At 37.3% G+C, this 21,560-nt stretch overlaps 1 protein-coding gene across 3 annotated transcripts in view; it reads left to right on the top strand.

Annotated features, from left to right (window-relative positions):
* The window catches only part of LOC134527148 (copine-8-like), a 204,109-nt gene that overhangs the window by 7,486 nt on the left and 175,063 nt on the right, over window positions 1-21,560 (top strand). For all 3 annotated transcript variants that reach the window (XM_063359538.1, XM_063359539.1, XM_063359541.1), the window contains exon 2: window positions 3,583-3,671. In XM_063359538.1, the coding sequence (XP_063215608.1) occupies window positions 3,604-3,671 (68 nt within the window). In that variant the 5' untranslated portion in view covers window positions 3,583-3,603. The remainder of the gene's footprint in view (window positions 1-3,582; window positions 3,672-21,560) is intronic.

Here is a 21,560-nt window from a genome sequence, read left to right as displayed (position 1 = left end):
TTCTGTCATTTACGTCTGTGTTCGGGGAGAATTGTTTTTCTAGAAGGTCTGCGACTGCGTTGGCCTTGTCTTCTGCGATGTATTTAGCCCCGGTGGCTGTTATAATAGCGGGAGTTGAAATAAATTTTTTGTTACCGCGGAGCCTGCGAGATAGTTTCCACATTTCCTGCGGTTTTGTGGCTACTTCGTTTATTAAGTTTCCGAATTGATTTATTTTTTCCTGTTTTAATTTGCGCTGTACGAGATTATTCAGTCTGTTGTATTCGTTTCTGGCTTCTGGTGTGCGGAGTCTTTGTGCTCTGTTTCTGGCTTGCCGCCTAAGAGAAATGTAATAATCCAGATCGGGGTAGTGTGTTCGAGTGAACTGCCTATTTGTTTCAAAGCGAGAGTGTTTTTTAATGGAATTTAGACTGTGTCCGTGAAAAGTTTTACGTGTGGATTTATTTCCTCAGGTGAATTTATTTCGGGGGACTGATTTAGGGTGTCTATAAGTTCTTCCTTAAACCCGTCCCAATCTGTGATTTTTAGGTTATTATTAAAGAGTTGTATATTGGATGTAGCATTAAAAGTTATTTGTGTTAGCACCGGTAAGTGATCGGAGTTTAGTTCATCTAATGTTTCTCTATTTAGCTGAGCGTTTGGTATGTTTGTTAGGGCTATGTCTAAAATTTCTGGAGTGCCGCCACTTACTGGATAGCATGTCGGGGAGTCAGGCGCAAGAATGATGTAGTTTCCCGCTGCCGCGTGGCCGTGTAGAATGTTCCCGTTGGCGTTTGTTTGTGTGCAGCCCCAGTCAGTGTGTTTGCTGTTTAAGTCCCCTGCTATAAAAAATTGATCCTAGACTTCCATTAATTTATTGAGGTCCTGTGGTGTGAGTGGGTCTTGTGGCGTCTTGTATACCGCAGACATGCAAACATGTGAATGCTGGTGGCCTCAATGTGTTGTAATCCATTTATTGTTATTGGGTGGTGGTGAATTCCGTGTTTTATTAGTATGGCTGTACCGCCGCCGCGGAGTGCGGGGCGGTCTGTTCTGTATATTGTGTAACCGCATATGTAAGCTCGCATGTGTGGTTTTAGAAAAGTTTCAGAGATGAAAGCGACATCGATTCCGTATACAAAAAGTAACTGTTCCAGTTCATAGATTTTATTTTGGAGGCCATGTGCATTAAATATTAGAACCTGTAAAGACTTCCCCGGGTTCTGTGCCATTTTAAGGTGTAGCGAGATTCATGAGTGCAGATAATAATATAAACTGTTTTTCTTGTAGAGATGTCGCAGCTCGGATTTTGTCGAAGTGTGGTTTCAGTTGTGCTTTGAGCTGTGTAAAGTTGCAGAGTTTAAGGATTTCCGCCAGCTCGAACATGTCACTAAAGGTGTTACCTTCAATTCTGTTTTGTGCTGGGGTGTGTGTGTTTGGTGCGGGCCCAGCAAGTGTTTCCGAGAAAGTCTTCCTGGTGTGCGCGAGCTCGGTTGTTGTCTGCGGGCGCAGCTGTGGCTTGTTTGTTGTTTGTGCGCCAGGTTGCTCGTGCGCGGGGCGGGAGGGGGGGAAATCCGCCTAGCTGAGAGTGGGTGCCACCTGTCTGGGTGTCTGCGGTGCGCTGGCTTGTCTCTGTTCCCTGCTTGCCACGAGTTTCAGGAACACGGGGCATTGCTTCCATGCTGCGGTGTGGCCCTGAGTGTTGCAGTTAAAGCAGAACTTGTCTGCATGGTCGTCCCTCTTGCAATCCCCCCTCGTGTGTTTTTCCCCGCACCTAACGCATTTTGGTGGGTTATTGCAGCGGGCCTGTGTGTGGTCGAATTCACCACAGCGTTTGCATTGTGCGATGTCTTGAGGGCGGGATTTATATTTCTGTACCACTACAGTGGTATAGTACAGAGTTTTGAGTGACGTGATGTTCTCCGCGGGGGCCGCGAGTGTCACGCAGAAAGTTCCGGATCGGATTCGTTTCGGTGTTCCTGTGGCATCGGGCCGGCTGATTTCGAAGTTTCGCACATCAATTACTGTAAACCCCTTATCTGTTAATTCTTGTTTGATATCGGCTTCCTCTACTGCTGGGTACAAACCCTTAATCACCACTTTGGTGTTTCGCTCCTCCGGATGTGCGAAAGTGTGATGGTGAATGTTGCTGTCCTTTAGGAAATTTAGGGCTTTTGCGTACCCTTCCCTGTTCTCAAAACTGTGCCGGATCTCCCGCCTGCGCGTGATTGTGCTTTTGAACGGGACTCTGTGCAGGTTCAAAAACATCGCGATTTCTTTTAATTTGTGAGTTTCTCTGACCATGATAGGCAAGCATTTGTACCTATTCGGTGTTGCGGAGTGTTGTGGAGTCGTTTGCGATGGTGTTGTGTTTTCCGGCTGTGGGTTTGCCAGGGGGGCGTACCTGTTTGCCGTACTGACCGTGGCTGTGAGTGAACTGTCTGCGCTTTTGTCGTAGTGCACGCTTTCGTTGTTGTTCAGCGTGACCTTTCTGCTCCCCCTCCCCCTGTCGAGTGAGCTGCATCGCAGAGCTCGCTTCCCTCCGACCTGCCTGAAGTCGTGTTCGTCGTCGTCCGCTCGGTCGCGTTTGAGTTTCGCACTCTGCGCCTCGATTGGTGTGTGTGTCTGGTTTCCCTTACCCTGTGCGTCCGCCATTTCCCTGTCGCGAATTCGCGGGCTATCCGACCCGCCGGTCGCCTAAAAACCTAAGGGCAGTGGTGGCTGACAAACACTGATCTGAACAGCGAAGCTAGGCCTTAGAGAGGCTGTCCTCTCTGCACCACTGCCTGGTGCGAAGAGCGCTGAGTAGGGGCTGGAAAAATGAGGGTATTTATCAGAGAATGTACTACATCTTGCTCAGCCAATGGCAGATTAGCTGTCTCCCCATTGGCTGTGCACCATGGAGTTAAAGCGGATTGGTTATGGTAGGTTGAGTATTGGCTATTCAACTGTTCTGTCTATCAACTTTTGGCTATTCGTTTCAACTGTTGTGCTGAATTTTTTTGGGGTTCAATTCATCATTTGTGGTTTTTTTTTTGTTCTCTTAGTCCATTTTTCTTTGTTTTTCTTTGTTTGTTGATCATATACATGTTATGGAATATTATGTGATGTATATATCCTGTTGACAACAGTAATTTTTGCTTAATTTTTTTTTTTTTTTTGTCTTTTGGTTTTTTGTAGTTTTCTTCTACAGACATACATGTGCTTAGCAATGGCGTATGTCCAAAAGCTTACATCAAGTCGAAGTATTTTATGTTATTTCTCTTAAGGGCTTTTGTATTTTACTGGTTTAAATTCTTACCTCACTAATAACCTCATTTCTAGTACCTAATACTATCTCATACTGATCTGCACTGTTTTGGTCTAGAGGAGTGATGAACAACTTTACTCTTTTTAGGACAAGATATCATTCTTAAAATTAATCTGAGGGTGAAGTCCTGCTGTTGAAACAATAAATTTTATCTTTTAAGGTTTTTTTTGCTTTTAAATCATAACATACTAAGTACAGTGCAAAATGGCATTCTCATCTTATTTTATGAATGCTGTGATGTGCAGAATGTAAGATAATTCTTTTTCTGAAAAGTCGTGTATCTTCTGTCCTAGGTTGCGGAGACGGTTCCTACGATGGCACAGTTTGTTCCCGGCTCAGCTTCAGAGCCAACGTCAGAAGTCGAGATTACGATATCTTGCAGGTGTGTATACGCTTGAAAGTGCCAGATAAATGCCCCGTGTAAAATTAATGCCGATCATTAGTTTCTTTAGACTAGTACTTATAGGGACGTCATGAATGGTATTCACTTTACACTATTTATCTGGAACTTCAGCCATACTGAACATTTCTAGAACTTTTGTACTGGAACTGTTACCCTTACTCTGTGAACAGCTTCTGCGGCATGCCTGGCAGATACACACTCACTGTTTTCAGTGTTAGTACAGGAATGGAAAACCTTTAAAATGGGAAAGTCAGGGAAATGAAAATGGTTGGAGAATACCTGGAAAAGTCAGAGTGTTAAATATTATAAATTTTATAATTTAATTGTTTATACAATGTAAAGCAAACATGGTGTCAAACCATACTAATCAACTCACATTTTCTTTTGAACAATTGTTGTAACCCGTAACCTATATATATAATACTCTGGAAATTATTATGAATATAATTTTTAGCATTCTGTCCTTCGGTGAAAAAAAATACTGTAGCCTGACCAAAATTATAAAATATTCCTGAATTTTTGACGTGATGTCTTATAAATCGATGAACGCCGGCTGCACGCACAAAAAATTGTCACGTTCCGCCTGAGCCGAGTGTGCAAGAACCGGCCAACCACCATGCGAGAAAATCTTCTACAATATCAAACAGGTTAAGGCGGGCTTTTTAACTAATTGTTCGTGATTATATTTAAACAAATTATTTATATTAAATTTGCAAAAACTGTAAAACATATTTGAAAATTATAAAGTATGCAATTTTTCATCAGTGTTTTCTTATGACATCATGTAAAATTATCGTCCGTAAACCGACTTTACAGACAACCCCCTTTTTTCCTTGTGATAACAGAAGTGATAATAGCTAAAGAAAAAGTGTAATTATTACTGAGACATGCAGGGGAATTTTGTTTCTAGTGTTTGATCTTAAGAAAAGAAATATCATGCTAATATTTTTTATTTTGGTAGTCATATATTTTAAAATTAAATTAAATCTTAGCCCTCTACTGCATATTGTGACACATATGGCACAAAGTATTTTATCTTTTTCTCCACAAACAAAATTACTCCAGGACAGCAGCTGGATGGGGTTCCATATGCGGCACAAGCTACAGAAACCATTTCCGGCAACCCCTGCCATCTTTGGAGAAAAATGTGAACTACATCGATGTTTGAAGTGGCTATGCCATAGTAGGCCACGTTTGGCAGTTTTGTCTATGGATATTTGCTCATTGCAAATGTTTTATGTTGAATTTTTGATATGTAAAAATGTTTTTGATTGAATTACGGTATTAGCGATCAATATTCAAGGTAAGTTTGCTTGTAACAAGTTTCATGTTTAGCCAATTACATTAAATGGCTGTGTGACATTTATGGCACATTATACGTTTACTGCTGTAGCAAGTGTGTACCACTTATGGCACACCATGAAAAAAAAAATGTTTAAATTTTGTTTTTTGTCCTCTAAAAGTGTATTCGCACAAGCAAGGTGTTCTGTCTAGTGATGGGGCATGGAAATTTTCCCACCAGGTGGGAAAATATAGGGAATTTGCTCAAATTATATTTTCCCACCCAAAAACTGGGTATTTATTTTTCTTTTGTTTTAATATATGATTATTATATGTTATATTATATATTTATTATTTACCATTTGGTTGCAGTAATTATTACTTAAGAACAATAGTTTCTGTTGGCAGTTTTGAACTAATAACTTCAAACATTTTCAATGTGACTGTTGGTTAGCATGCTAGAACTGTAAATAAACCATAACCTCAAAACTGTGTGCTATTGTGATGACTGTTGTTACTTTGTGGTGAAAGTGTTTATGAAAGCCAGTTGAAATAAATGTGTTAAAAATGGGAAGAAATAAAAGTAGTGTTTGGAAAGTGTACAACGAAAGAGGTGATAAAACTGTAGACTGCCAGTAAGTATTGTGGAAAACATAAATTTGCAAATGTCACAAAAATGTCTGAGCATATTGTCAAATGCTATAAATGCCCAGTGGACTTAAAAAACAGTGTTTTAAGAGTTGGGAAGATAACATCTCCAGTCATAAATGTCACAAACAATTTAGAGACTACTTCTGTGCCTTCATCCATGCAATCAAACTCAGATGTAGGCCTAATTACTGCAACATTGCCAGCAACATCACATCTACACCTACCTGCCGTCAGTAGTAATAGTACAATACCTGTTTGGAATGCTTAAGCTAAACAAAAACAACAGGCAATGGGAATGTTTTTGGACCGCATGACTAATGAAGAGAATGCACACTTGAATACGATGCTTGCAAAAGCTATATATGTTAGTGGGGTAACCCTTTCATTAGTTGAACATCCCTTGTGGATAGATTTTTCAAAGCAGTGAAACCAGCTTATAAACTTCCCACACGAAAGTCTCTGGCCACAACACATTTAGATGAACAGTATGTTGAAATGCAGACACTACTATCTGCAGAATTACAAAATGCGAAAAATCTAAATCTGCAATGTGATGGGTGGAGCAACATTCGTAATGAAGGCATCATAAATTTGGTTTTGACTAAACCAGAACCAGTATTTGTTTATTTATCTGCACAAAAGAAAACAGACACACAAGTGAATATCTTGAAAAAGAAATTTCTTCTGTTATCGAAAAGTATGGGCCCGAAAAATTCCTTGTTGTACATAATAGGAGACAATACTGCAAATATGCAAAAAGCTTTCACATTAGTTAAACAAAAGTTTGATCACATAATTCCTTTAGGATGTTTGGCCCATACCCTGCATTTGTTATGTAATAATATTCTGAAATGTAAGTCTGCCGGAACATTTATGGCAACTGTTGTTGACATAGTCAAAAAAATAAAAAATACACAGGTTTTAAATGCTTTATTGGATAAAATTAAATCAGAAAGGAATTGTAATGTAAGTTTGAAGTTGCTGTGTAAAACTCGCTGGGGGAGTTACCTTCAGTGCCTTCAAAGTCTTCTCGACTGTAAAGTTAGTCTTCTGATCTTTTCAGTTCACGGAGAAGCAACAGCAACTCTTACAAAGGAAATGAAAACACGACTTCTTGATGAAGCTGTATTTTGGGTCAGGGTCGAAAAAATGAGAAATATTTTAAAACCAATAGTTTCATGGATTACTATACTAGAATCCAATGACTGTAACATTCACAAGGTTTACAAAGCATTCAGTGAAATTGAAAACAAGCTAGTTGACTTACTTCCACAATCCCCTTTATCAGCTTCAGAAGAGTCAAGTATTTTAGTGAAGTTAAAATCGAGGAAGGCTAACAGTATACGAACCATACATTATGCTGCTACCCTTTTGGATCCATCAACTCAAGGTCACTTTCTGACAAAAGAAGAGCAGGTAGATGGCATGGAATTCATCCACTCTCTTTGCATTAACATGAAAGCTGACGTGGTGAATGTTATGAAAGACTTAGCTAATTATCGGTCCAAGGAGGACTTGTGGGTTAAGAAATTCATATGGATAAGTGTGGAAACAATGAATCCAGTAACATGGTGGCGGGGATTATGTGGAACCACAGCGTTATCAGAAGTGGTTGTTCGAATTTGAACAGCTCCAGTAACATCTGCAGCCACCGAGAGATCCTTCAGTACATTCTCATGGATTCATAGCAAGAAAAGGAATCGCCTCACAACTTCTAGGGCAGGTAAAATTACCTACTTGTCCCACAACTGGAAGCTAATGCAAAAGCAGAACTCATCCCAGGGACAGCAAGATAACCAGAGGAAATATTCCAAAGATGTAAGCTTATCTGAAGTCCCAGCATGCTCTTCCTCTATACAAGTAGTAGATGCAGAGAATCGAAGGTACTGTCAGTTTTATTTATTAAATTAATTTATTTTGTGACATGCCCATTAGACTGATTTTTTAAATTTTTTTATTTTATTAGCTTCAAGCGAAAGTTAAGCAGTAGCAGTTCAAATGATGCAGACGAAACTGACTCCGAAGCATGTGAAGAAGTTACCTACGTTGAGTCAGATAACGAAACTTCTGAAGATGAATAAATTGCTTCGAACTATTATAGTGCACCATAATTTGACATTTTTGCAAGTTGCATAGAAATTACTACCTATATTATAATTTTTCATCTCTGTAGTAGGTAGTTTTAGTAATTAGATATAGATATTGGTCGAGATCGTAAATTCCAGAGTATTCCTTGTCTTTAATCATTTAATACTGTATTAAGGCCTATCAAGTGAAAATTAATTAAATATGCATAGTATTATGTGAAACACTTGAAGGGCCACGGGGAAGAACGATCAATGTCCATTTTTTTGCCAAAATGAGTTACCAGTGAAAACCGGTAGCTTAAAAGTGACAGAAAACATCTGTGAAATCATCTGGGCCAGAAAGATCATAGTCCCTTAGTTATAGCAATAATAAGATAGGGGCTAACGGGCAAGAATGATCACAGTCCTTGCGCCGACGGGCAAGGAGGATCAAGGTCCATTCTGCCTCCCCACTCCAGTCCAGTCCACTCCAGCACCATTCCTGCAGCTGTGTTTTGTTTACTGTTTTGTTAATGCTTTAATAACAACATTTGCATACATAACCTCATTTCTTCAACCTAACCTTTTGATATTGTGTATGGTGTTAATGTAGGCCTACTACAGTTAATTATGTCGAGTGATTTTAGTGGCACAGACAGTGAAGAAGGGACTTGTGTCCATAGTGATGTGAAGAAAAGGAAGAGCACTGGTAGATAGAAGGACATGATGAAGAAACTGCGAGCTTCAACTAATGAAATAGGAGAAGATTGCAAGTGCTTTCGCCACAAATGTTTTGAGGTTATTTCGCCTGAGGAACGGCACCAAATTATATCTAACTTTAATGCACTGGGTGATTACAATAAGCAGAATCAGTATTTGAGTGGATTGATCAGTGTTATTCCTGATCAGCGGCGTCGCAATAGAAAGGATGATGCAGAGGCAAGTAATCATATTTCTTCTTATTGTTATCGTGTACGTGCTCGGATCAATGGTAATGATACATTGCAAGACATTACTGTTTGTCACAAAGCCTTCATAGCCTTACACGGTATCACAAACCGCCGTGTACAAACTATTAAGAAACATTTGACTGAATTTGGTAATTCTAAGACAGATGGTTGAGGTAAACACCAAAACAGACCAAATCAATTAAGTGAGGAAACTAGATCTAAAGTGTTAAATTTCATTAAATCTCTGAAAGGAAGAAAATCTCACTATTCATTAAAAGACACTTCAAAGGTTTATTTACCTGCAGAGCTAAATAGGTAAAGCCAAACTACACAGAATGTTCAATGAGTTAAATAAAGAGCACACTATTGGTTTAACAACTTTCTGTGAAATTTTTGATTCCAATTTCAATATCAGTTTCGGATACCCAAGAAAAGATACGTGCAGCACCTGTGACTTATTAAAATCAGAAATATCCGTACTAGAAGGAAAAATGCTTAATCCTACTGACGAGGAAACTAGAGCATCTTTAGAAAAGGAGTTGCTGATTAAAGAAAAGGAGAAGAAAGTACACTTGGAAAGAAGTGAAAAGTTTTATTCAGTAAAGAATCCAGAAAAAAGTGAAGAACTTGAGGCATTTACTGTTGATTTCCAAAAAAATCTGCCAACCCCCAATATAACAACATCTGATGTGTACTACCGTCGGCAACTGAATTTTATTTCTTTCAATATTCATGTTCTGTCAGACTCAACCTCATTATTTTACACATACACAGGGCTAGATTTTAAGGAATATTTTAACCTGCCCAACGGACAGGTGTAATCGAAAATTTGCCTGTCCGCCATCCAATTTGCCTGTCCGCTGTTTTACCCAAATAAAAAAAATTTCAAAGTCGCTGAAAAAGTGAGAAAAAAGGATTTTTGCTATATTTTGCACCTATTTTTATCACACACTTAACATCCTTATTTAATCATCATTTTCAGATGAGTCACTGCACGAATTACTTGGCTGATTCTGTCTTGAACATCTTCGATAAGGAGGCTGAAAGGGTCGACGTTTTCTCTGAACATTACTCTGCTGCATTAGTGCATGCGAATAACCTCGGCGTCACAAGTTGCACCTGTCCACCGGACAGTTGCCTTTTTTATTTTGCCTGCCCGGACGAGATTTTACCTGTCCCGGGCAGGCGGACAGATGCTAAAATCGAGCCCTGCACATACATATAATGAAAGTGTCGCTCGAAAAGGGGCGGATGACGTATGCTCAATGCTAAAACACTTCTTTGAAAACATTTTGAGTTCAAAAGTAAAGCACATCGTTATGTTCTGCGATTCATGTGCGGGGCAGAACAAAAACTTCACAGTTATACGTTTTCTGCACTACACAGTTTATACACTTAAACAATTTGAAACCGTTAAAGTGATTTTCCCTATAAGAGGCCACTCTTATATGGAGGGGGACAAGGACATGAGCCTTATAAATCCCAAATCGTACACTGAAACACCTGATGACTGGAGGGACGTCATCAGAAATAGTAGAATCAAACCATCGCCTTTCACTGTAGTAAATTGTTCTATAGACGTAAAGTTTGAAACTTGGACTGACTTTTTATCTGGGCTTTATGTTAAAAAATGCCCTATGCCTACAAGACCGATACAAATTTTGAAAATTGAACAAAGTCAGACAAGATTTGTACTTCACAAGAAAAACTACTCCGGAAGCTATCTAAAGGCGGCTTTTGTTAAGAATCAAGGCACAGAAAACAAAAAATCAAGAAAGTCTGCGAGGCAAAGTGAGACAAAGGTACTGGGGAACCTTTACAATGGAAAACTACCAACCAAACCAGCAAAATTGAAAGATCTTCTTCATTTAAAACAGTTCTTGACAAATCCTGCATCACAAGCTTTCTACGAGTCACTGGTTCCTGACCCTGAATTGGATCAAGATTATGAGAATGACATTAAGTACGTTGACGACCCACCCATTGATGCAGAATAACAGGCAAAAACGATCAAACCGGGAAAACGGGAAAAACCGGGAATATGTCGGGAATTTGAAAGGGCCCGGGTAAAACCGGGAAACTGTCTGGAATTTTATTTCTTTCCTGGGCAAATGTTGCGGTGTAAATGCGCACAACTTATATAAGACGTACATCGCGGCGTCTGATAATCACGCGGCAAATCTGTACAGTGTCATGTTGGCAGCGACTGTAGTGTTCCCAGGCGTGTCATGTTTCTTCTTTCCTCATAGACGCAATACGTCACTAATAGGCGGAGGGGGAGGGGGAATATGAACCGCACTACGGTGTGCAACACGGGGTGTTGTTCTAATTTGTTCTGTTCAGTACAAGTCTTCGAGCGGTTTTAGTCTTACGCTGTGCAGTTTGTTAGGAAGCTATTGCGGCAATGTCTACTAGGTATTCCTGTTGTTATGAGTCTTGAGGTTCCATGGGCTACTGAGGATGCGAAAGACAACTTGTGCGAGATGCAAGATATGCAATAAAAGTTTCAAGATCGATACGATGGGTAGGGGAGCATTTACAAGCCATGCCAAATCTAAGAATTACAATAGAGTTATAAATAACCAATCAAGAAACCTGGAAGTTACAGAATTTTGTTTCCACTCAACCTACTCAGGATGAAGCCCACGCTTCCTGTAACAAAGTTTTATTAGTACTTTAATTTATACTAGTAGCTTCCAACGGTTTAGCGGTGTTATAAACTACGACGTCTTGTAATCCATCGCTTATCAATAAACTGTCAAATATGTCCAGTAACTAACGACACTGCACGTTTTTTTATGAATATTCGCAGCGTGTTGAGGCCGGCCGATAAACCTTCCGCATTAACTTACCTTTAACGTCGGTAATGCTATGTTCACTTAAAATTTGTAAAATAATAATACTAAACATATAATTATTATGTACACCAGAACCCCGATTTCACGAACACCGGATTTAACGAAGCAGTGATTTTACGAGTACATTCTCGAGAACCGTAAAAAAATTGGAAATTTTGACCAAAATGTGAAAAACAGAAAAAAATATTTAAAAAAAAAACGCAATGAAAGATCATATATACTGAATAAAAGCATGTTGGACCTCCTGCGGTCACCAGCAAAGTATAAACACGACCCAATGCGTGGTGCAACTGCTACTTCGCTTCGTTATTGCTCGCGCGAGAGGCGGGACGTGGAATGTTAGAAGAAAGGAAGGGGGAAATGCGGGGGATGACAGACAGCAGCCAGTGTTTTTCCTGCGTGGGGAATAAGTGGCGTAGCTCCTTTTTTTATGCTGTGTGAAGCGACCTTTTTCTATCAACTCACGGGAAAAGATAATTGCTTGAGCTGTCAAAATAAACATCGCTGCGACAGTTAAAACAAGACACGGGCGAGCATCCGGTAGGTCGATGTGTATATCTACTCGAAAAACATATCTCAATTCATGATACTAATAAGATTCCTTATAACTTACACGTATAGCCTGATATTTTCAGCCTGATCCATGCAAGTTCTTCAGCCACGTTTTGAATGAAAACAACCACCAGCCGGCCAGTGTTGTGCCCTGTTTAATACGCACAAAATATACCAAATATATTTGGTAAAAAAAAAAAAAAAAAAAAACCAGAAAAGAACATCAGGGAACTTAAGGCAAAAAAAGTCAAAATAATGAGTGATGCCTTAAAACAGACCGCTCTCATAGACGAAGAAATTTTAAACACAAAAAAGGTTAAAGTTATGTGGCAAATATATATTTAGTAAACTGCCACCTGTTTTTTTAGTTGGGTATGTATCACATTTTGTGCATTTTTGTTTTATATTTAGTACTATACAGTTCCGTGTTTTAAAATGTGTGCTTTGTATCATGTATTACATAAATAAAAACATGTCATTTTGTATATGTATTGCAAAACCTGGAAAATTTTGAAAATACCTGGAAAAACCTGGAAAAAACCTGGAATTTTTTATCACAAATATAGTGGCCACCCTGGATCAAGGTCCTCGTATGTTTTTGTGTTGAATTTTTTTTACAAAGTTCTTATAACTTTTAACAATTTTTTGTAATTGAGTATGAAATAAATGACATATTGTAGACTACAATGCTCAAAAATTGTTTTTTTTTTTATCAATTCTATATGGTGTTTATTCAACTTGAAACTTGAAAATTTGAATACTGAAAATTTTGTTTGCTTGGACTATGATCACTTTTCCCCATGACCCTTCACTTTTTTTTTTCTTCTCAAAATGGGAATTTTCCCAATAGCCTATTTAGTTTCCCGGTGGCAATCCCATCATTAGGTCTGTCACTTGGGACAGTGAGAATAAACAGAGTTCCTGGTTCAAATATGCCCAAAGAACAAGAAATGAAGTAACAAGGAAGAGGCACAATGAAAGAAAAGTTATCTCAGTTGATTTATTCCAGTTATCTTTAGTGTCGTGGTTTGACAACAAATTAGTTAGTTCATTGTCGACTTATGTAGGTGTTGAACCTAAAGGAGAAAAGATTTGTGAAGAAAGAAAATGCTTACGCAATGTTCCAGTGTCCACACTCGATAACAATAGGTATACAATTCATACATGGGCGGTGTGGATTTATTAGATTCTATGCTTGGCTTATACAGAATAAAGATAAGAACCAAGATGTGGTATCACAAGATAATGTTTCATTTGTTTGACTTAGTGACAGTAGTCAACAGCTGGTTTTTATGGAGAAGAAATAATGAGGCACTTCACATACCTCTGGTAGACTTCAAGGCTGCAAGGCTGGTATGCTTTGTTCTGGTAAATGATGATCATTACGGAAACAAAATAATAAGTGTTATGTGTATATTACCTATTGTTAATTAATATTATTTACTGGACGAAAATGTTCAGTTGTATAAATTTTTATATTCCATGATTTTTTTCCCGATAACTCCATAATAATTATTGTGCCATATTTGGAACAATCCGATTTTATTAAGTAAAAAATTTTACAATTTATTTTAAAATTTTAAAAATATTTTTGCTATAATCTCTGTAGCCGGGAGGCTACTGATTATTCGGGAGGGGCAGGTAGGCCATGCTAGAATAAACAATAGGACTATGTTGCACACTATTTATTTGCGCCGTCGAGGGCGCTAAGAAATTTACATGAGTCTACAGTGCACAACAGCCTACTCGTGCTAAGAGACAGACTGGAACTGTCTCTCCTTTCCTCCTCGCCAGCCTGCTAGCCCGCGCGGAGGAGGGGTGATAATCCCCTTGGCATCCGGGCTAACGGGACTCCTGGAGGGTGCGCGCTGCCCTCTGGCCCAGGGGTGTACAAACACCGACGGGACAGCTGGTGCTGATAGCCGCATGGTGGGCGTAGCGCGGTAGATGTCTTCGCGATGTACCACCACAATCTACATGCTGTAAATGATAAACATAAATTTTCTCCGTAAAGATAAAAAAAATTCATGCAGTAGAGAGTTAAAATGATGTATAACCACCCCCCCCCCCCCCTTTTTCCTTCATGCCCTCCCCAAAAAAGCTTCAACATCGAGTGTAGCTGCACGACCATTCTCATCTGGAAAGTCAAGGAAACTTGACGATTCAGGTCTGGGGAACCTGGCAAAGTAAAATAATTTGGGAATTGCAAGTTTGTTTCAACCCTTTTGGGCTAAGTTGCCAGTAAACATGCTTGTGTGGTGATCATCATGTAGCTGTGGTTAATTTGGAACTGTGTAGTTTTATATATGTTGTGATAGATTGTGACAATAGAACAAAATATTCACAAATTATTTTAAAATAGTACATAAAAATTCCACAGTGTGTGATTGTTTGTCTTATCTTGTATTTAGCTTCAGTTGTCACATGGCCGGCCACAGCAAGCCGTTGACTTTACTAAAGACAGCTGCAGCAAGTGTGGGGAAGCAAAGTGATTATTTAGAACGGCTGTCCATAGTATAACTTTCAAATCACAGCAATCTTACCTTTTTGGATTTTTTTGTCTTTTAACATCTTTTGTTTAGGTACTGGCACATGTAAAGGTATGTTTACACTGGACATTTTGGTCATGACATAAATATCATGTATCAAAGAAAAGTATCGGTCAGTTTTTAGACCTGACCCACACTTAGGGGATATATATATATATATATATATATATATATATATATATATATATATATGTGTGTGTGTGTGTGTGTGTGTGTGTGTGTGTGTGTGTGTGTATCTGCGATAAGTATCTGAAACTTACTTTTTAGCAGTTTGTTGTTAACCTGTTTATACTGGACACTGGAAAAAGTATCAGATTCAGAAATAAAGTTATAAGATAAAATGGCCAACTGATGAAATGTAATAAAATGAGGTTAAATAAGACGTGAAATACAAAATGAAACTAACAACCTTCTAAGGTGTATTATATTGTTAAAATATGATAAATTTCAATTAACGATCAAAATATTGCATGTAAAATGCATGTTGGTATTTATTTTGTACTACATTCAATCATATATTTATTTTCAGCACACACAGGTTACATTATAAATTTTATTGGGTAAAGTTTATAGACATTGAAAAAAAAAAATTCAGGGATACAACTGCATCATTTGGAAACATAATTATTACTATTTCCTTGTCCTGACTTTTTTCTTACTTTTTGAACTAATTTTACATGTGTTTCAAATATTTTTTTTGCATTGTTGTGTCATATTTCTCTGATTATTTTTTTCAAAATATCATACTTGTATCATGTACATCCCACAACATTGTCCTCGATTCATTATCCTTCACATCACTCCTTGGTCATCCTTTTCTTGTCTTTTCACTCACAAAAAATGCTCACAAAGTGCCTGGACACTTATCTCAAAAATTGAAAGGCCTTGAACTGAAGCTATAAATATCTGAGATACAAGTATGAGTTTAAATTTGACACCAAATTGCAGGCAATTAGTATCTTATATATTGTTGTATAAATGTCAGACACTCAGTATCAAAAACCATTTACACGTGAGAGTAAAAACGTTATTAAACTTACAACCCCACAATGTTGGTGACGATTTCCATAAATTTAATTTGTACCAAAGTTGAAAAGTCAAAGTCTGTAGAATCAAATACATCTAACTTATATTTGGTTGGATTAACTCAATACTTAAATGTACTCTGAATATTAGAATTTGAGTACAGGGTAATAAATTACTTCCGAATTCTAGGGCGCCATCTAACCTTCACAACCTATATATCACCTGTCCAGCCAAATCTACCATGAAAACTAAATATTAACTTTGTCAAACCTGTATTTATAACACTACTCTCTGGCCAGGTTTCATTACAAACATATAAATACTACTTCAAACATCATAATCGATCAGCAATATTTTAACACATAAACACTTATTTACATAACTTTTCAAGATTACACTAGTATAAAATTTGATATTCCGATTTCCATCGGTGGAGATTAGCCAGTTTCAGTTAGGGCCGGTCTTACCATCCCTTGGCAAGGTCCGGGTAAAATTTATCTCCTTGGCAAATGACAAAATGCGTCTTACCACCTATGAGTAGGCGTACCCGGAAGATAAATAATTGTCGATTTTACCGGGAGGTTGAAGCTCTGGGTAAATCGCTACCCGGCAGATAACAATATAATCTGTGCGCCACATTGTGGCACGTTTATTGCAATGTGTTGAATTGTGTTCATTTGCCAAAACGTGGTGCATGGACTGTAATTTTCTTCCCTCGTTTATCTAATTGGCCGAAGCAGGGTTCGTCGATGTCGTCAATAATGTTGGTGAGATTTTTGGAGACGGTGACGACGATGAAGAGATCATTGAAGTAATCAATGCTTTAGCAAGAGTTCCACGTATTTTTAGAGAAAGACCAGACCATTTGAACCAATGGAACGATAAAGAGTTTTCAGCGAGATTTAGGCTAAGTAAAGATACAGTTCTGCACTTGGAAGAGCTTGAACCACTGATTAGATCGCGAACAGACAGGTGATTGCTTTTACCAAAAAAATGCATTTGTTTTTACATTACAAATGTATGCTTATGCTATATATTCTGTAAAATTGAATGAAACTGATAGGTTTATAGGTTATATCGGACCATAACATGTGCATAATGTTTACATTGTCAACATCGCTTCAATAAAATATTCCTGCTTTTATTTTGTAATTTACATTCAGAATGTGCTTTATTTTGGCTGTTCTGAATTCTCAAAGTGCCTTTTTGTATTCCTACCCCAGTGTCCTAACCTACATGTAAACAACAGTTTGTCATCTTGTTGCTTTTATTTCCCCCAGAAATCATGCAGTCTCGCCACTGAACAAACTGTTGCTGAAACTGCAGTTTTATGCCCTGGGAACAATGCTATCCAGTGTTGGAGATTTTGTAGGTGTCAGTAAAGCAACAGCTTGTAGAATAATTAAACAAGTGACATTTGGAATTGCTTCATTGAGACCTGCATATATTAGGATGCCATCGACTGAGCAAGAAATAAGAAATGCTCAGACAAATTTCTACGAAATGGCCCAGTTTCCAAAAGTAATTGGTGCTATTGATTGCACACATGTAAGACTTAAGTCCCCAGGTGGGTATTTTTTAAAAATCATGTTTCATCACTATAATAGGGCATAAGTTTGCGTATACATGAGCTTTAGTTTTTTGCATGTTTTACTGCCCACCTTTGTTGCACTTGGTAAACAGAAACTATGGTCACAGTGTGAATTACAGCTGCAGCCTTATTTGACAAGAATTGTTTTAAAGAGAAAGGAAATTCTAATTAAAACTACCGTAACCTCTTCTCCTTGACAAGTGTTTATTTATATTCCCAAATTACCGGGCAAATTTTCTTCACAATGTAAATACACTAAGCCTTCGGTACTCTAATGTTTAGCAAGATAAAATAAAATTCTGAGGGCCAATCACAATCATCGTTTCTTCAATATCTCTGTCAAAAATATACCAACCTTACACACATCCTCGCTATCCACATGGCAAGTTCCAGTTAGCTACACGGAGGTGTAAATGGGATGGTAAGACAGGACCATCGGGTAAAGGGTCCGGGTAGCTTATCCGCAGGGTAGCTACCTGGAAGTTTGCCCAGAGGAAGGTAAGACCGGCCCTTAGTGATATTAGTGAGTAGGTTAGTATATGTATAACATATAATCAATTCAAACAATACAATTCTGACTAAGCTCAGTGTAAGTAAAACAAATGCAAGAATCTCTTTCTCTCTAGGGTATTCTAATAGGCTTGTAGTTAGTACAGAAATAAACTGAAAATTGACTACTAAATTGATCAAACAAAGCATTCAACAGAGCAATTTAAGTTAGTCCAAGAAAATAAATATTAAATAATATGGAAAGAAGCAATATCAATGTGTAGAAATGGAATTTGGAATATCAAGAAATTACATAAACACTTCCAAAGTAAACATTTACATGCACAGTACACCATGTTGAGTACATACCGTTTGTTGATACATAAACATGGACAATAAATCTATTAAAGGATATATCGACGATTTTGTACGATGCTGTTCAAGCATCACGTACGCGAAGATGCGTTGCAGTCTAAGCTGAGTTGAAACAGCTCACAGCACGAGCATGGAAGAAAGTGGACTCATCAGCAACAGTCCTCGCCGGGTGTGTTCTTTGCATTGCAGACTTGTTCTAGACGATCACTGCGACTTATCTTCGGAGATAATCGTAATACCATTTCTTGTAGAACACCGTTAAATTGGTGTAAGTCAAAGTTTATCGGCTCCTTCTCGAAGTTCCCAGTCGAATTCGAATCAATTGTCTTTGTGGCTCACTTCATTAAAACATAGTTGACTACCTTCAACACATCTTAGGCTGCAGCTAGTTTCATATATATCCCATCGTAGCAAACAATAATTGTATTTCACGATTTCTTGATGTGAATTTATATGTAATTACATAGTCAGTACTTTTGAGAAATATTTCATTTCATTACATCAATATCTTGTTAACAGTAATATATTTTCATTTACCCAAAGGCTTGAATCAATTATTAATTAAACAAAAGGACTTAAGCATATTACACTTCTGATAAAATAAAATGTTCTGACGTTAATAAATTTTTCTTACAATAAAGAATTTCAATCAACAGATTGTCTTTTTTTTACATCATAAAGTTAAAATGCTATTGCATAGAGCAATTAACACAAATGTAATTTTACAAAGAATTATTATTTATGGTCAAGAGAAAACAAAAATAAAAATATTCAATTATGAGAGATGTAATATCACAACGTCTCAACATTTATCGCAAGAGTTAAAGTTAGTTTTATATATATGTGTATATATATATATATTTTTTTTTTTGCAATACTTTTGTATGCAACATTTAACACTAGGCAGGCATACATTAATAATAATAAAGTGTCAGATATTCCTTGATATAAAAGTCCGATGTAAACATATCTTAATATTAAGCTGCTATTATATAATATATATAGCCCATTACAACAACATCACTTTTGAATGTTATGTTGAATGTATAAAAATGCTTGTTTTTCCATATTCTCAGTTGGAACAGGTGTGAACCTTGTACCGCTCTTGACAGGTATAAATTTAAGGAGGTGCTTCTGCTTCTATGTATTATCAATAAAGCCTATTTTCCATTAACAAAATTCTTTATTTTCTGGCTTAAACATTCCTGCCACATATTTGTAATGTTCAGTTATTGATTCTGTTCTCTCCTTTGAACCTTCCAAATGCCGGTGGGATGAATTTTTTTAATCTGCATACAAGCCTACTTCATTGGAACGTGATACGTCTTGGCAGTGTTGGCTTTCAGGTTGAAGTTTTGTCACGGATTTGAAGTTCACAGACATTTTGCTGCACAATGCAGTCATTATTTTCAGGTGAAACTAAATACTGAGAACTCAAAGCTAGAGAGTGGCTGTTCCTTGTAAGCATAATGAGAGAAGGCTAATTTATTTAGCTCAATTCATAGCCAAATTCTTGATATCAGTGTCCTATACAGTTTTGCTGCAGATAAACATTCTGAATATATCATTTGTTATGAAACAGGCTAGCCTTCCCCCCCCCCATTTCCCCCCCGATAACCCCCTAAACATAATAAAAATTAAAATAGAGATATTACAAATAATAATTTAATACCTGCTACCTGGCCTTTCAATTTGGCAAACCTTTTTTGTAATACGTAATTTATTATTATATATTTTTCAGTGCTATTATTCTATGTATAATTTTTTAAAACTTAAGTACATACTGTAAAAAAAATATCAGATGATATCATAGTTTTGATAATGCCTTTTCAAGACATCAGAAAAGTATTAAAATACATAAAGTATTGAAAGTTTTGAGCTCACCATTTAACTAAAGGTATTCCATGCCACTCAACCCCCTCCCCCCCCCCCCTCCCCCCATCATCCCAGAAAATGAAAGTATGTCTGCCACTGCCATTCAGGCTTATCTGAACAATTTGTTCCCCAGGGAGGTACTCTGTCACTTCTTCTCTTCAATATATTTATTAACGACATTACACAAGTACTTTCCTACTCTACTGGCATTCTTTTTGCGGATGACCTAAAAATCTATAAAATTATTTATTCCTTAGAGGATTGTGAATTATTACAAGAAGATATTATTAAAGTTAATAATTGGTGTCTAAGAAACCTGGTCAAACTCAACAAAGATAAAACCAAGGTCATATCTTTCACTAGGAAATACCATCCAATTAAATACTCATACAAATTAGCGAATTCTATTATCTCTCAAGCCCACTACACAAAGAATCTTGGTATCATTCTTGATTCAAAATTATATTTCCATAAACATGTAGATTACATATATTCCTATGCACGAAGAACTCTAGCACTTATAAAATTTATTACTTCTTATGCAACCAACTCAGACTCACTTATCTCTCTTTACATGGCACTTATAAGATCAAAATTAGAATATGGTTCTGTTATCTGGAATGGCATCAACTTAACAGATACTGAAAAAATTGAAAGTATTCAAAATAAAGTTATAGATTTAATTATTACGAGGAACCTCCCATGCCCCACTTGGACACCCCTGGTAGACCGTAGGGCCTATCATGATGCCCTTTTTGTTCATAATTGTTACATTCATAAATTCAGATGTCCTTATTTTCTTGACAATACTGCCTTAAGAATTCCTCAATTCAATTTCCGCTTACGCTCTACTCTGTGTACTCTTCATACTAATAATGATATAATTTATAGACTTATAACAAACTACAATAATCTATATTTGAATTCTAACAGTGTTTAATTATAAATTCTGATTTATGTCTGTCATATCTATATTATTTTTCCTTCAATTGTTCTCTTAACACTTAATGATATGATTTTACCTATATGTTTTATGAGTTATGTGTTATGGTTCTTTTACCTTGTTAGTGTTTTGTCTGTTTTGTTATTATCATTGCTAGTGTGTGGTACTCTTGCTCTCGTTTGCTGGCCATCTGTAGACGTTTTCCTCCTATGGTACCGACGGAGGTGGGAGTCCATACACTGGTAGTGATAACTGTGTTCTTGTTATTGCATGTAGTGCCCACCACTAAAGTCTACGACTGTTGGTGGGCATGTGACAATTTACAAATAAATAAAATAAAAAAAAAATTTAGAACCAGCCACTGCACGTAACTTCGTACAACTCAGTTGCAATCGTTGCAATGTATTGTATCCTGTTGAGCTGGTAGTAAATCCATGCAGTCCATTAAAAATGTCCGGTCACCGAACTAAAAAAAATACTATTTAGAAGTTTTTTTCAGGGTTATACTTTCAAAGTTATACTTATTAACAGGTAAAAACTTATTAAAAGGGTAAAATTGTTACAATAGGTCATGTGCTAAATTTTTAAGGTTATTATGCAGGATAAGGATATTTTCTAAAATGAGATTGTAGGGTAGATGTGCTAATAGTTGACCACACACC

This window comes from Bacillus rossius, chromosome 1 (genome assembly GCF_032445375.1).
Source record: "Bacillus rossius redtenbacheri isolate Brsri chromosome 1, Brsri_v3, whole genome shotgun sequence".
Lineage (NCBI taxonomy): Eukaryota > Metazoa > Arthropoda > Insecta > Phasmatodea > Bacillidae > Bacillus > Bacillus rossius.
The sequence above is the reverse complement of the archived record's forward strand: the minus strand, read 5'-3'. Positions and strand labels throughout refer to the sequence as shown.